At 45.0% G+C, this 13,677-nt stretch overlaps 1 protein-coding gene across 2 annotated transcripts in view; it reads right to left on the reverse strand.

Annotated features, from left to right (window-relative positions):
* The window catches only part of FERRY3 (FERRY endosomal RAB5 effector complex subunit 3), a 102,356-nt gene that overhangs the window by 63,394 nt on the left and 25,285 nt on the right, over positions 1–13,677 (reverse strand). For both annotated transcript variants that reach the window (XM_073649961.1, XM_073649960.1), the window contains exon 2: positions 6,174–6,362. In XM_073649961.1, coding sequence (XP_073506062.1) covers positions 6,174–6,351 — 178 coding nt within the window. In that variant the 5' untranslated portion in view covers positions 6,352–6,362. The remainder of the gene's footprint in view (positions 1–6,173; positions 6,363–13,677) is intronic.

Below are 13,677 nucleotides of genomic sequence, written 5' to 3' on the forward strand. Positions count from 1 at the left end.
GCGCCCAAATACTCACATAATACTGCAATAGAGTAGCCACATAATACTGCAATACTGCACCCAAATACTCTCATAATACTGCCATAGAGTAGCCACATAATACTACAATACTACACACAAGTACTCACATAATACTGCCATAGAGTGGCCACATAATACTACAATACTGCACACAAGTACTCACATAATACTGCCATAGAGTGGCCACATAATACTGCAATACTGCGTCAAAATACTCACATAATACTGCAATACTGCACACAAGTACTCACATAATAATGCCAGAGTGGCCACATAATACTGAAACACTGCGCCCAAATACTCACATAATACTGCCATAGAGTGGTCACATAATACTCCAATACTGCACACAAGTACTCACATAATACTTCCATAGAGTGGCCACATAATACTGCAATACTGCGCCCAAATACTCACATAATACTGCCATAGAGTAGCCACATAATACTGCATTACTGAGCGCAAATACTCTCATAATACTGCCATAGAGTAGCCACATAATACTGCCATAGAGTAGCCACATAATACTACAATGCTGCACCCAAATACTCACATAATACTGCCATAGAGTAGCCACATAATACTGCAATACTGCGCCCAAATACTCACATAATACTGCCATAGAGTAGCCACATAATACTGCAATACTGCGCCCAAATACTCACATAATACTGCCATAGAGTAGTCACATAATACTGCACACAAGTACTCGCATAATACTGCCATAGAGTGGCCACATAATACTACAATGCTGCACACGAGTACTCACATAATACTGCCATAGAGTGGCCACATAATACTGCAATATTTGCCCAAATACTCACATAATACTGCCATAGAGTGGCCACATAATACTGCAATACTGCACCCAAACACTCACATAATACTGCCATAGAGTAGCCACATAATACAATACTGCACCCAAATACTCTCATAATACTGCCATAGAGTGGCCACATAATACTGCCATAGAGTGGCCACATAATACTGCGCCCAAATACTCACATAATACTGCCATAGAGTGGCCACATAATACTGCAATACTGCGCCCAAATACTCACATAATACTGCCATTAGAATGGTCACATAATACTGAGCCCAAAACTCACATAATACTGCCATAGAGTGGCCACATAATACTGCAATATTTCGCCCGAATACTCACATAATACTGCCATCGAGTGGCCACATAATACTGCAATGTTGCACCCTAATACTCTCATAATACTGCCATAGAGTGGCCACATAATACTGCCATAGAGTGGTCACATAATACTGCAATACTGCACCCAAATACTCACATAATACTGCCATAGAGTGGCCACATAATACTATAATACTGCACACAAGTACTCACATAATACTGCCATAGAGTGGCCACATAATACTGCAATACTGCCCCCAAATACTCACATAATACTGCCATAGAGTGGCCACATAATACTGCAATACTGCGCCCAAATACTCACATAATACTGCCATAGAGTGGTCACATACTACAATACTGCACACAAGTACTCACATAATACTGCCATACAGTAGCCACATAATACTGCGCCCAAATACTCACATAGAGTGGTCAAATAATGCTACAATACTGCACACAAGTACTCACATAATACTGTCAGAGTGGTCACATAATACTGCAATACTGCGCCCAAATACTCACATAATACTGCCATAGAGTAGCCAGATAATACTGCAATACTGTGCCCAAATACTCACATAATACTGCCATAGAGTAGCTAGATAATACTGCAATACTGCGCCCAAATACTCACATAATACTGCCATAGAGTGGCCACATAATACTACAATACTGAACACAAGTACTCACAAAATACTGCCATACAGTGATCATATAATACTACAATACTGCACACAATTACTCACATAATACTGCCATAGAGTGGCCATATAATACTACAATACTGCACACAAGTACTCACATAATACTGCCATAGAGTGGCCACATAATACAGTGCCCAAATACTCACATAATACTGCCATAGAGTGGCCACATAATACTGCAAAACTGCCCCCAAATAGTCACATAATACTGCCATAGAGTGGTCACATAATACTACAATACTGCACACAAGTACTCACATAATACTGCCATACAGTAGCCACATAATACTGCGCCCAAATACTCACATAATACTGCCAGAGTGGCCACATAACATTGCAATACTGCACACAAGTACTCACATAATACTGCCATAGAGTGGCCACATAATACTGCGCCAAAATACTCACATAGAGTGGTCAAATAATGCTACAATATTGCACACAAGTACTCACATAATACTGTCAGAGTGGTCACATAATACTGCAATACTGCGCCCAAATACTCACATAATACTGCCATAGAGTAGCCATATAATACTGCAATACTGCGCCCAAATACTCACATAATACTGCCATAGAGTGGCCACATAATACTACAATACTGCACACAAGTACTCACATAATACTGCCATAGAGTGGCCGCATAATACTGCAATACTGCACACAAGTACTCACATAATACTGACATACAGTGATCATATAATACTACAATACTGCACACAAGTACTCACGTAATACTGCCATAAAGTGGTCACATAATACTGCAATACTGCACACAAGTACTCACATAATACTGCCATAGAGTGGCCGCATAATACTGCAATACTGCACACAAGAACTCACATAATACTGCCATACAGTGATCATATAATACTACAATACTGCACACAAGTACTCACCTAATACTGCCATAAAGTGGTCACATAATTATTATTATTATTATTTATTATTATAGCGCCATTTATTCCATGGCGCTTTACATGTGACAAAATACTACAATACTGCGCCCAAATAGTCACATAATACTGCCATAGAGTGGTCACATAATACCACAATACTGCACACACGTACTCACATAATACTGCCATAGAGTAGTCAGATAATACTGCAATACTGTGCCTAAATACTCAAATAATACTGCCATAGAGTGGCCACATAATACTGCACCCAAATACTCACATAATACTGCCATAGAGTGGCCACATAATACTACAATACTGCACACAAATACTCACATAATACTGCCATAGAGTGGCCACATAATACTGCAATACTGCCCCCAAATACTCACATAATACTGCCATAGAGTGGTCACATAATATTACAATACTGCGCCCAAGTACTCACATAATACTGCCATAGAGTAGCCACATAATACTGCAATACTGCGCCCAAATACTCACATAATACTGCCAGAGTAGCCACATAATACTGCAATACTGCACACGAGTACTCACATAATATTGCCATAGAGTGGCCACATAATACTGCGCCCAAATACTCACATAGAGTGGTCAAATAATGCTACAATACTGCACAAGTACTCACTTAATACTGCCAGAGTGGTCACATAATACTGCAATACTGAGCCAAAATGCTCACATAATACTGCCATACAGCAGCCAGATAACACTGCAATACTGTGCCCAAATACTCACATAATACTGCCATAGAGGGGCCACATAATACTACAATACTGCACACAAGTACTCACATAATACTGCCATTGAGTGGCCACATAATACTGCAATACTGCACACAAGTACTCACATAATACTGCCATAGAGTGGCCACATAATACTACAATACTGCACACAAGTACTCACATAATACTGCCATACAGTGATCACATAATACTACAATACAGCACACAATTACTCACATAATACTGCCATAGAGTGGTCACATAATACTACAATACTGCACACAAATACGCTCATAATACTGCCATAGAGTGGCCACATAATACTTCAATACTGCGCCTAAATACTCACATAATACTGCCAGAGTGGCCACATAATACTACAATACTGCACACAAGTACTCACATAATACTGCCATAGAGTGGAAACATAATACTGCACCCAAATACTCACATAATACTGCCATAGAGTGGCCACATAATACTACAATACTGCACACAAATACTCACATAATACGGCCAAAGTGGTCACATAATAATGCCATAGAGTAACCACATAATACTGCAATACTGTGCCCAAATACTCATATAATACTGCAATAGAGTGGTCACATAATGCTACAATACTGCACACAAGTACTCACATAATACTGCCATAGAGTAGCCACATAATACTGCGCCCAAATACTAACATAATCCTGCCATAGAGTGGCCATATAATACTGCAATACTGCGCCCAAATATTCACATAATACTGCCATAGAGTGATCACATAATACTACAATACTGTGCCCAAATACTCACATAATACTGCCATAGAGTGGCCACATAATACAGCGCCCAAATACTCACATAATACTGCCATATAGTGGCCACATAATGCTACAATACTGCACACAAGTACTCACATAATAGTGCCAGAGTGGCCACATAATACTGCGCCCAAATACTCACATAATACTGCCATAGAGTAGCCACATAATACTGCACCCAAATACTCACATAATACTGCCAGAGTGGCCACATAATACTGCACCCTAATACTCACATAATACTACAATACAGCGCCCAAATACTCACATAATACTGCTACCATAGAGTATCACATACTGCTCTCATAATAGGGCTCAAACACTATTGCAAAAGTATACTCACATAATACTATCACAGTAATATTATTTGAGCACTGTATGATAGCAGTTGATGATACAATATGGATGCATTATGTTAGTAGTTGGATGTTATATTATTTTGTCACTGTATTGCGGTATTATGTGGAAATTGTGGTATTATTTGAGCATTGTATAAGAGTATGTGATACTATATGGATGGCAGTATTATTAATTTTTACTTGAGCACTAAATGAGAGTATCATGTGCTACCCTATGTATGGGTACTATAGATGTCAGCATTACATGGCAGTAGCATGTTATACTTCCTAACAGTATTATGTGGGCATTTCCTCTTGTTATCATTTGCACTGGTCTAAGAGTATTTTCTAGATTAGAGTACTGAACGGTAATATTATTTGTGCCCTGTGTGGAGGTTTTATGTGTTACTATATGGCGGTATTATATGGTTACGATTTGTTCATTTTCTGATGTGGATACGGTATGGAAATATTATTTTAGCACTATATGAGCAAAGTACGTTATGTTGTACCGTATAGCAGTATTATGTGTGTACAATATTGTTTTAATATTTGGTCACTGTATTGCGGTATTATGTGGAAACTGTGGTATTATTTGAGCATTGTATAAGAGTGATATTATATGGATGGCAGTATTATGTATTTTTATTAGAGCACCAAATAAGAGTAATATGTGATACCCTATGGCGGTTTTATGTGAGTATCCTATTTTCTCACTATTTGGTCGCTGTATGACAATATTATGTAGTATTTAAGCATTGTATGGGAGTAGTATATAATACTCTACGGCAGCATTGTGTGAGCACTGTTTTTAGGTATGGATGTATCTACATAATACCCTCATACAGTGACCAAATAATATCACCAAAGAGTGTCCAGATAATACCGCCATATAGTATCACATACTGCTCTCAAGCAATATTGCCAAACGGTACTCATGTAATACTACCGCAGTGTATCCAGATGATACTATATTACAGGATCTAAAAAAATAATACAAGTGTCCAGATAATACCGCCATATAGTATCACATACTGCTCTCAAGCAATATTACCAAACGGTACTCAAGTAATACTACCGCAGTGTATCCAGATGATACTATATTACAGGATCCAAAAAAATAATACAAGAGGGCCCACATAATACCGCCATATAGTATAACATACCTGCTCTTATATAGGGCTCAAACAATATTGCCAAACGGTACTCATGTAAAACGACCGCAGTGTATCCAGACGATACTCCATTACAGTATCCAAAAAAATAATAGAAGAGGGCCCACATAATATCGCCACATACTACTCCCAGAGTCTTCAGAAATCATAAAAAAGCCAATACAATGGCGTCCACATGACGGAGCCTAAATAATCCCATCATGTAGTATTCATATAATACCGCAACAGTGTCTCCAGCACAGTGCACAATTCAGTAATAAAACCGCAGAGCAGCCACATAATGGCGCCATACAGCGCCCAAATAACGGAGCGAGATAATTGGCTGTAGAATCACCTTGTTCTACAAAACATGGCAGCTCGTGTAGGAGCATCAGGCGTCCATGTAAGTGATCGAGGTTTTCCTGGACTGGAAACTGGAGCGGAACGGTGAGGACGAAACTCTGACATCCCGCGAGGAACCGGTACTCGAAATCCCGCTCTGTGCAACAGGATTTCCCTTTTCCGAGCTTCATTGTGATTTCAGCTAGAAAAATAAATAAAACTCTGATCAGCACCAGCAGAATAGTGAGTGCAGCTCTGGAGTATAATAAAGGATGTAACTCAGGATCAGTACAGGATCAGTAATGTAATGTATGTACACAGTGACTGCACCAGCAGAATAGTGAGTGCAGCTCTGGGGTATAATACAGGAGGTAACTCAGGATTAGTACAGGATAAGTAATGTAATGTATGTACACAGTGACAGCACCAGCAAAATAGTGAGTGCAGCTCTGGGAGTATAATACAGGATGTAACTCAGGATCAGTAATGTAATGTATGTACACAGTGACTGCACCAGCAGAATAGTGAGTGCAGCTCTGGGAGTATAATACAGGATGTAACTCAGAATCAGTAATGTAATGTATGCACACAGTGACTGCACCAGCAGAATAGTGAGTGCAGCTCTGTAGTATAATACAGGATGTAACTCAGGATAAGTATAGGATCAGTAATGTAATGTATGCACACAGTGACTCCACCAGCAGCATACTGGGTGCAGCTCTGATCAGCTGCTGCTCAGTGTGCTGATTAAGGGAGTGGTGGCTGCAGATCCTGCTGTGAGCTCCTGATCTCTCTGAGAACCAACACCTCTCCACTTGGGGACCTGCTCTCTCTCTTACCCAGGGAGGGAGCGGGTTTCTGGGATGAGTGATGGAGGCAAGTCCCAGGCTTCTGCTTCCCGAACCAGGTCGGCAGGGGGCAGGAGAAACCAGCAACCGGCCTGCACATCGGAGGACTCGGGGGTGAGACGCTCCACCAGGAGTCGCAGCAATGTGGCTCCTACTCCCCCCCCGGGACTGTGGAGACTCCCAAAAGCCGCAAGGCTTCCAGCTTGGAGGTAAAGCCTGACAGCGGCGTGCATGATGGCGCTCCTTCCGGAGGAAAGCTTAGTGCTCACTGAGGTGAGGCCGACCTCACTGAGGGGGGTTGGGCGCTGCAGGGACCCCGGGAGTCTGTGTCCACCTATGCCTCTCAGGTCATGATCCACCTCCGTGAGTATGAAGATACAAGTAAGCTGGTCAGGAGACTTCGGGAGGAGCTGCGCTGCACAAGCGCAAAAGCTGGAGGTGCCTCCAAACAGAGGAAGGCAAAACTTCAGGCTGAGGTAAAGAGGCTGACAAGCGAGATTCACCTGCTGGAACTTAGGAAAGCCACCATCAGGGAGCAGACTGGTCCATTCAAAGAAAAACTTATAAATGAAGACCGCTTCAGAGAAATGGCTGATACCAGAGAGCAAAGGCAGATGGGGCTGCAGCTTGAGAGCCAGGTGGATGATGAGAGTGATGATGACCAGCAGGAAGCCCCACCTGGCAGCCTGCAAAGTCACCCACAGGCCACGTGCAGCGAGCTCCCTGCAGGACAGGAGGCAATGGCATTCGGTCGCAGTTCTGCAGGCTCTGGGGAGGACAGTGACAGCAGCGGCCAGGGAGGGGCGCTAATGGCAGAAATAAAGCTCCTGGAGTCCCCAGTGTGACTCCAAAACTTCCATCTTGCTGCCTCTTGTGTGGAGATTAGGTGCCACCTGTGTGGTGAGTTAGGTCACCCATTCAGCCGTTGTCCTCGCTCCTTTGCTAATGCAGTCGAGACCCCGGTGGGAGAAAGCCGTGAGGCCGATTCTGCTGGGGAGGGGACTAGCAGGGGTGGGGAAGCTGAGGGGCCAGGGAAGAAAAGCAATAAAAAGACGCCTGCCCAGCTGAGGCGTCTAGACAAGCGCCGACAGGACAGGGAGCGGCGCGAGCCCCGGGATACTGGGGCGGCCCCTGTCCTGGATGCCAGTGTTGCTGGTGAGGACCCGAGGGATGATGAGTTGGATGAGGAGGTCAGGAGGATCCACAGGGAGGAAACAGCCTCTGCCTCAGAATCCTCCCATTATGAAAGTGAATGAGGATAATAAGCGGTGGCTAGAGAACAAGCGTAAGCTCTGCACCAAAAAGAAGAGAAAGAAGGGAGATAAAACATCTTCTCCCGCTCTGACCAAGGAAGGTAAAACTGACTCCCCTCTGGTTGGTCTTTCTAACCGGTTCCAAGCCCTTGATAACATCTCTTCCTCTGAGGAGGAGGCTGAGGGTGAGGTTCCGGCTTCGGCGGAGCTTACAGGAGGCGCCGAGTCTCCTTCTCCTGGGGATGCAATGTCTTTGGGGGGAGGGACTGGCCCAGAGTCCGGAGACGAAGACGAAAAAAGAAGGAAAAATGTGGGAATGGACACGTCTGTATCATTGAAGAGGGGGAAGGATTCCTCCTCTGAGGCAGAGGATAAGGGGAGTGGGAAGAAGAAAGCAATCCAACTCAATCACCAATGATGGCGGTACCCACTCCGTTGACGCTGGCGTCCATTAATGTCGCCAGCATTAAGTCAAATACGGCAAGATTTGCGGCCTTTGATTTTCTCAGCCAGGTTGAAGCTGACATTTTCTTTTTGCAAGAGACCAGGCTGCCAAATATGGCAGAGGTGTTTATAGCTAAGAGGGAGTGGAGACTCGGGCCCTCCTATTGGTCTCTTGCGGCCGAGCCGTATAGCGGAGTGGCGGTCCTTTTTACCGCACCGGTAGAATGCCGAAGGGGTTATTGAGTTAGAAATGGGGAGGTGCCTGATATTAGATGTCCTCATGAAGGGACAGGAGCTTCGGCTCATTAACATTTATGGTCCCCAATCTAAGTGGGACCGGAAGTGTCTCTTTACGAGGATCAAGCCCTACCTTTTTACGAGTCGGCAGGTCGTCTTTGGAGGGGACTTCAACACTGTCACGAGGCCCCGGGATAGAGGAGGTTCCAGAGACAAGCTGACTTATGATAGTGTCGCCCTTAATAGTATAGCTAGGGAGGCTCGCCTGGTGGATGTCCACATCCGGCACACCCCAGGCCACGAGGGGTTCACCTATCATAGAGGTAACTGTAGGTCCAGGATAGACAGGTTTTATTTAAAGGAGGAAGCCGTCTCTTCAGCAGTATCTGTTGTTGAGGTGGAGTTCTCCGATCACTGTATGATTTTGTTTTCCCTGAATGTTACAGAGATCCCCCCGGATGGGAAGAGGCTTTTGGAGGCTCAATTCGTCTCTCTTGGAAGAAGCGGAGATAAGACAGTCCTTTGAGGATTTTCTTCAGAGCCAGGTACCCTTACTGGATCTTTGTAGTAGTAAGTCAGAGTGGTGGGAGATGTTTAAGAAAAGGGTGGCGAGATTCTTCCGCCAGCTCTCGAGCCTCAGGAGCCTGGACAGGTACCGCCTGTATCAGGGACTGAGGAGGAAACTCGAGCATCTTGTCTCAACTGGAGGTAGCCGCGAGGAGATCTCCAGAGTGAAATCTTTGCTAATGAGGTGTCAGTATGATAGACACGCATCTTTGGTTTTTGAGAGGGATTATGGGAAGTACCGCTCGCCCGACCCTTACAGAAACTGCAAGATGTCAGTGAATAGTAAAGTTGTTACAGGACTGGTTGACACTGCCGGGTCCCTGAAAAGATCCAGATCAGGGATCCTGGAGGTCGTCAGATCATTCTACTCGCACCTCTTGGGGAAGAGGGATCTGGATTGGGATGAGATGTCGGCTTTTCTGGCAGAAGCCGTCCCCGAACCAGGGGTAGACCCCTCTCTTGGTGTTTTGACAGAGATGATCAGGGAAGAGGAAGTTAAGTTGGCGATTGAAGGGCTTGCCCTAAAGAAATCTCCCGGTCCAGATGGCTTAATATCTGAATTCTATAAGACCTTTAAGGACGCCTTGGTTCCCCTCTTGACTGAGGTATTCAATGAGTGTCTTTCCTCGGGCACTCTGCCAAAGTCAATGAGGAGGTCTGCCCTGATCATCTTGTCAAAGGGTAAGGACCCATTTTGCATTGAGAATTGGCGTCCCATAGCGCTTCTCAATGCAGACAGGAAGGTTTTGGCAAAGGTGCTGTTTAATCGTCTGGTGAAATTTGTGCCCCGACTCCTTTCGGAAGCCCTGCATTGCTCTGTTTCGGGCCGCAGTACGATTAGTGCTGTACTCTGTGTCCGAGAGGCGGTGGAGCAGGGTAGGGCTGGTCACTGGAAGGGGTACATGCTGTCATTGGACCAGGCAAAAGAGTTTGATGGGGTTACTCATGAGTACCTCTGTTCTGTCCTTCTGAGGTATGGCCTGCCGGGGGGGTTTGTTGATTGGCTTAAGACCTTGTACGCTGGGGCAGAGAGTTTCCCGCTTGTGAACGGTTGGATTGGCAGCTCTTTTGAGGTTGGGTGTGGTGTTCGCCAGGGTTGTCCCTTGAGCCCGCTGCTGTACGTGTTTGCGATTGACCCGCTTCTTAGGAGGGTGGAGCGTGGACCGTTGGCTGGGATCGGGATGGACCAGGCAGCACCGGAAGCCACTCTGAGAGTGGTGGCGTATGCCGATGACGTCACCGTTTTTGTTTCCTCTGATGGGGAGGCAGAATGGCTGATGTCAGAGGTAAATCGCTACTCGGAGGCATTTGGGTCCAAGATCAACCGGGATAAGTGTGAGAGTCTCTGGTTGGGAGGAGGAGATCCTGGTTTTGATCTCCCGGACACCCTTCCAGGACCCAAAGTCTCTGCAAAAGTTCTTGGCATCGAATTTGGCCAGGGGGATTACCCCAAACAAAATTGGGACAGCAGGCTAGAGATCGCCACTCAGAAGGTGAACCAATGGAAGGGTTGGTCTTTGACCCTAAGGGAAAGGATAAACCTGATCAAAACTTACCTGCTCCCTTTGCTGATCTATCTGGGCAGTGTGTGCATCTTGCCGGAGCCTCTCTAGACTAGGGTCTACAGTTTGTTCTTCCAACTGTTATGGGGGAATAGACTGAACCTGGTCAAGAGGGAGGTTACTTACCGTACGAGGAGACTAGGAGGGTTGGGTATGGTCAACCCTGTGGTATTCCTTGTGAATACCTTCATTAAGATCAATATTGCAAACCTCTGGAAAGAGAGGGCTCCTCCGTGGGTATTCTCCTGTAGGGGATGGTTTCAGCTTTTCTTCCAGGAATGGGAGACAGGAGGGCAAGTGAAGGATCTCCGCACACCGCATCGACATCTCCCGGCTTACGCTACCGTGGTTCAGAAGGTAATTCGCCGGTGGGGTCTGGGAATGTGGGAGGTCAGGACTCTGCCAATGAAGCTGCTTGACAAAAGGGTTCTGTTGACCCATTTTCAGAGGCCTCTGGCACTCAGGGATTGCCCAAGTCGGGATCTTGGGGTGGGTCTGCATCTTTTGAATTCTATCAGGATCCCTTCAAAGTTTTGGGACTTGGCTTGGCGCTGCTTCCATGGGAAACTGTGTGTGAGGGACAATCTGAAGTGTAGGAGCTCTGAGGACAGGAACTGTCCTCGGGAGCATTGTGGTACCAAGCTTGAAAGCATGGACCACTTCCTGCTTCGTTGTCCCTTTAACACAGAGGTGTACAACAGGGTGGGCGCCTCCATTGGCTGGCCCCGGCTGGCCGGTCTCTCTTATGCGGAATGGGCCTATGGAGCATTCGGGGACCTGGGTGGTCGGGACCGCTGTACCTTATTTCTAGTTAGCGCAGTGGTTAGGTATCACACGTGGAACACACGGTGCTTAGTATTGACGCAGCGGAAAATCCTCCCAGTGGACGATGTGTTTAGGACCATACTCGGTGACCTGGTGAAGGTGCGTTCTCTGGAGTATGAGAGACTGGGTACACGGAGGGCCGCTCTCCTCTGGAGGGGCTTTTCTATTAGTGTGCCCTAGTCTGGTCGTCTCCTCTCCTGGTGGTGGGCTGCTGCTGACACCATAGATTTTTGTTTTATTGATCAGTAGACAGTGATGTAGGGCTGCAGGCACTGAACTTGGGCTTTGTCAGTTGTGGTTATTGTATTGTTTGTTTCTGTATATATTGTATATATGGGTTTGGGTGGAGGTGTTAGGTTGGGTGGAGGGAAAAGGGGGGAGGTGGGTTCATCTTGTGGGACACTGGTTATTTGGGTGAAAAACTGGCACTGCCTGATCTGGCCTATGGACGTTGGACATGGACTGAGGCATGAGACGCAGGACCAGCTCTCAGGTCAGTGCCGGGGAGGGACTGGTGGGCTCGAGTGTGGGGGGTTTTATTTCGTATATATTTATATAGTTAGTATTTATTTTATATTATTTATAAAAATAATAAAAATGTATATATTAGTTTGTATATAATTTGTCGGTTATTGTTTATTATATTGTTATTATTTGTTTGGTAACCGCACCAGATGTCATGGTGTAGGTAGTTATTATTGTGTATATATGTATAATATGTGTGTGAGGAGAGAGGGAGCGGCTGGACCAGCAGAATAGTGAGTGCAGCTCTGGAGTATAATACAGGATGTAACTCAGGATCAGTAATGTAATGTATGTACAGAGTGACTGCACCAGCAGAGTAGTGAGTGCAGCTCTGGAGTATAATACAGGATGTAACTCAGGATCAGTAATGTAATGTATGTACACAGTAACAGCACCAGCAGAATAGCGAGTGCAGCTCTGGAGTATAATACAGGATGTAACTCAGGAACAGGACTGTAATGTATGTACACAGTGACTGCACCAGCAGAATAGTGAGTGCAGCTCTGGAGTATAATACAGGATGTAACTCAGGATCAGGACTGTAATGTATGTACACAGTGACTGCACCAGCAGAATAGCGAGTGCAGCTCTGGAGTATAATACAGGATGTAACTCAGGATCAGTATGTAATGTATGTACATTGTGACACCACCAGCAGAATAGTGAGTGCAGCTCTGGAGTATAATACAGGATGTAACTCAGGATCAGTAATGTAATGTATGTACACAGTGACTGCACCAGCAGAATAGTGAGTGCAGCTCTGGAGTATAATACAGGATGTAACTCTGGATCAGTAATGTGATGTATGTACACAGTGACTGCACAAGCAGAATAGCGAGTGCAGCTCTGGAGTATAATACAGGATGTAACTCAGGATCAGTAATGTAATGTATGTACACAGTGACTCCACCAGCAGAATAGTGAGTGCAGCTCTGGAGTATAATACGGGATGTAACTCAGGATCAGTCCAGGATCAGTAATGTAATGTATGTACACAGTGACTGCACCAGCAGAATAGTGAGTGCAGCTCTGGAGTATAATACAGGATGTAACTCAGGATCAGTAATGTAATGTATGTACACAGTGACAGCACCAGCAGAATAGTGAGTGCAGCTCTGGAGTATAATACAGGATATAATGCAGGATCAGTAATGTAATGTATGTACACAGTGACTGCACAAGCAGAATAGCGAGTGCAGCTCTGGAGTATAATACAGGATGTAACTCAGGATCAGTAATGTAATGTATGTACACAG

The sequence above is a fragment of the Phyllobates terribilis genome, unplaced genomic scaffold, assembly GCF_046119375.1.
Source record: "Phyllobates terribilis strain yellow unplaced genomic scaffold, ASM4611937v1 Scaffold_10__3_contigs__length_209671492, whole genome shotgun sequence".
Lineage (NCBI taxonomy): Eukaryota > Metazoa > Chordata > Amphibia > Anura > Dendrobatidae > Phyllobates > Phyllobates terribilis.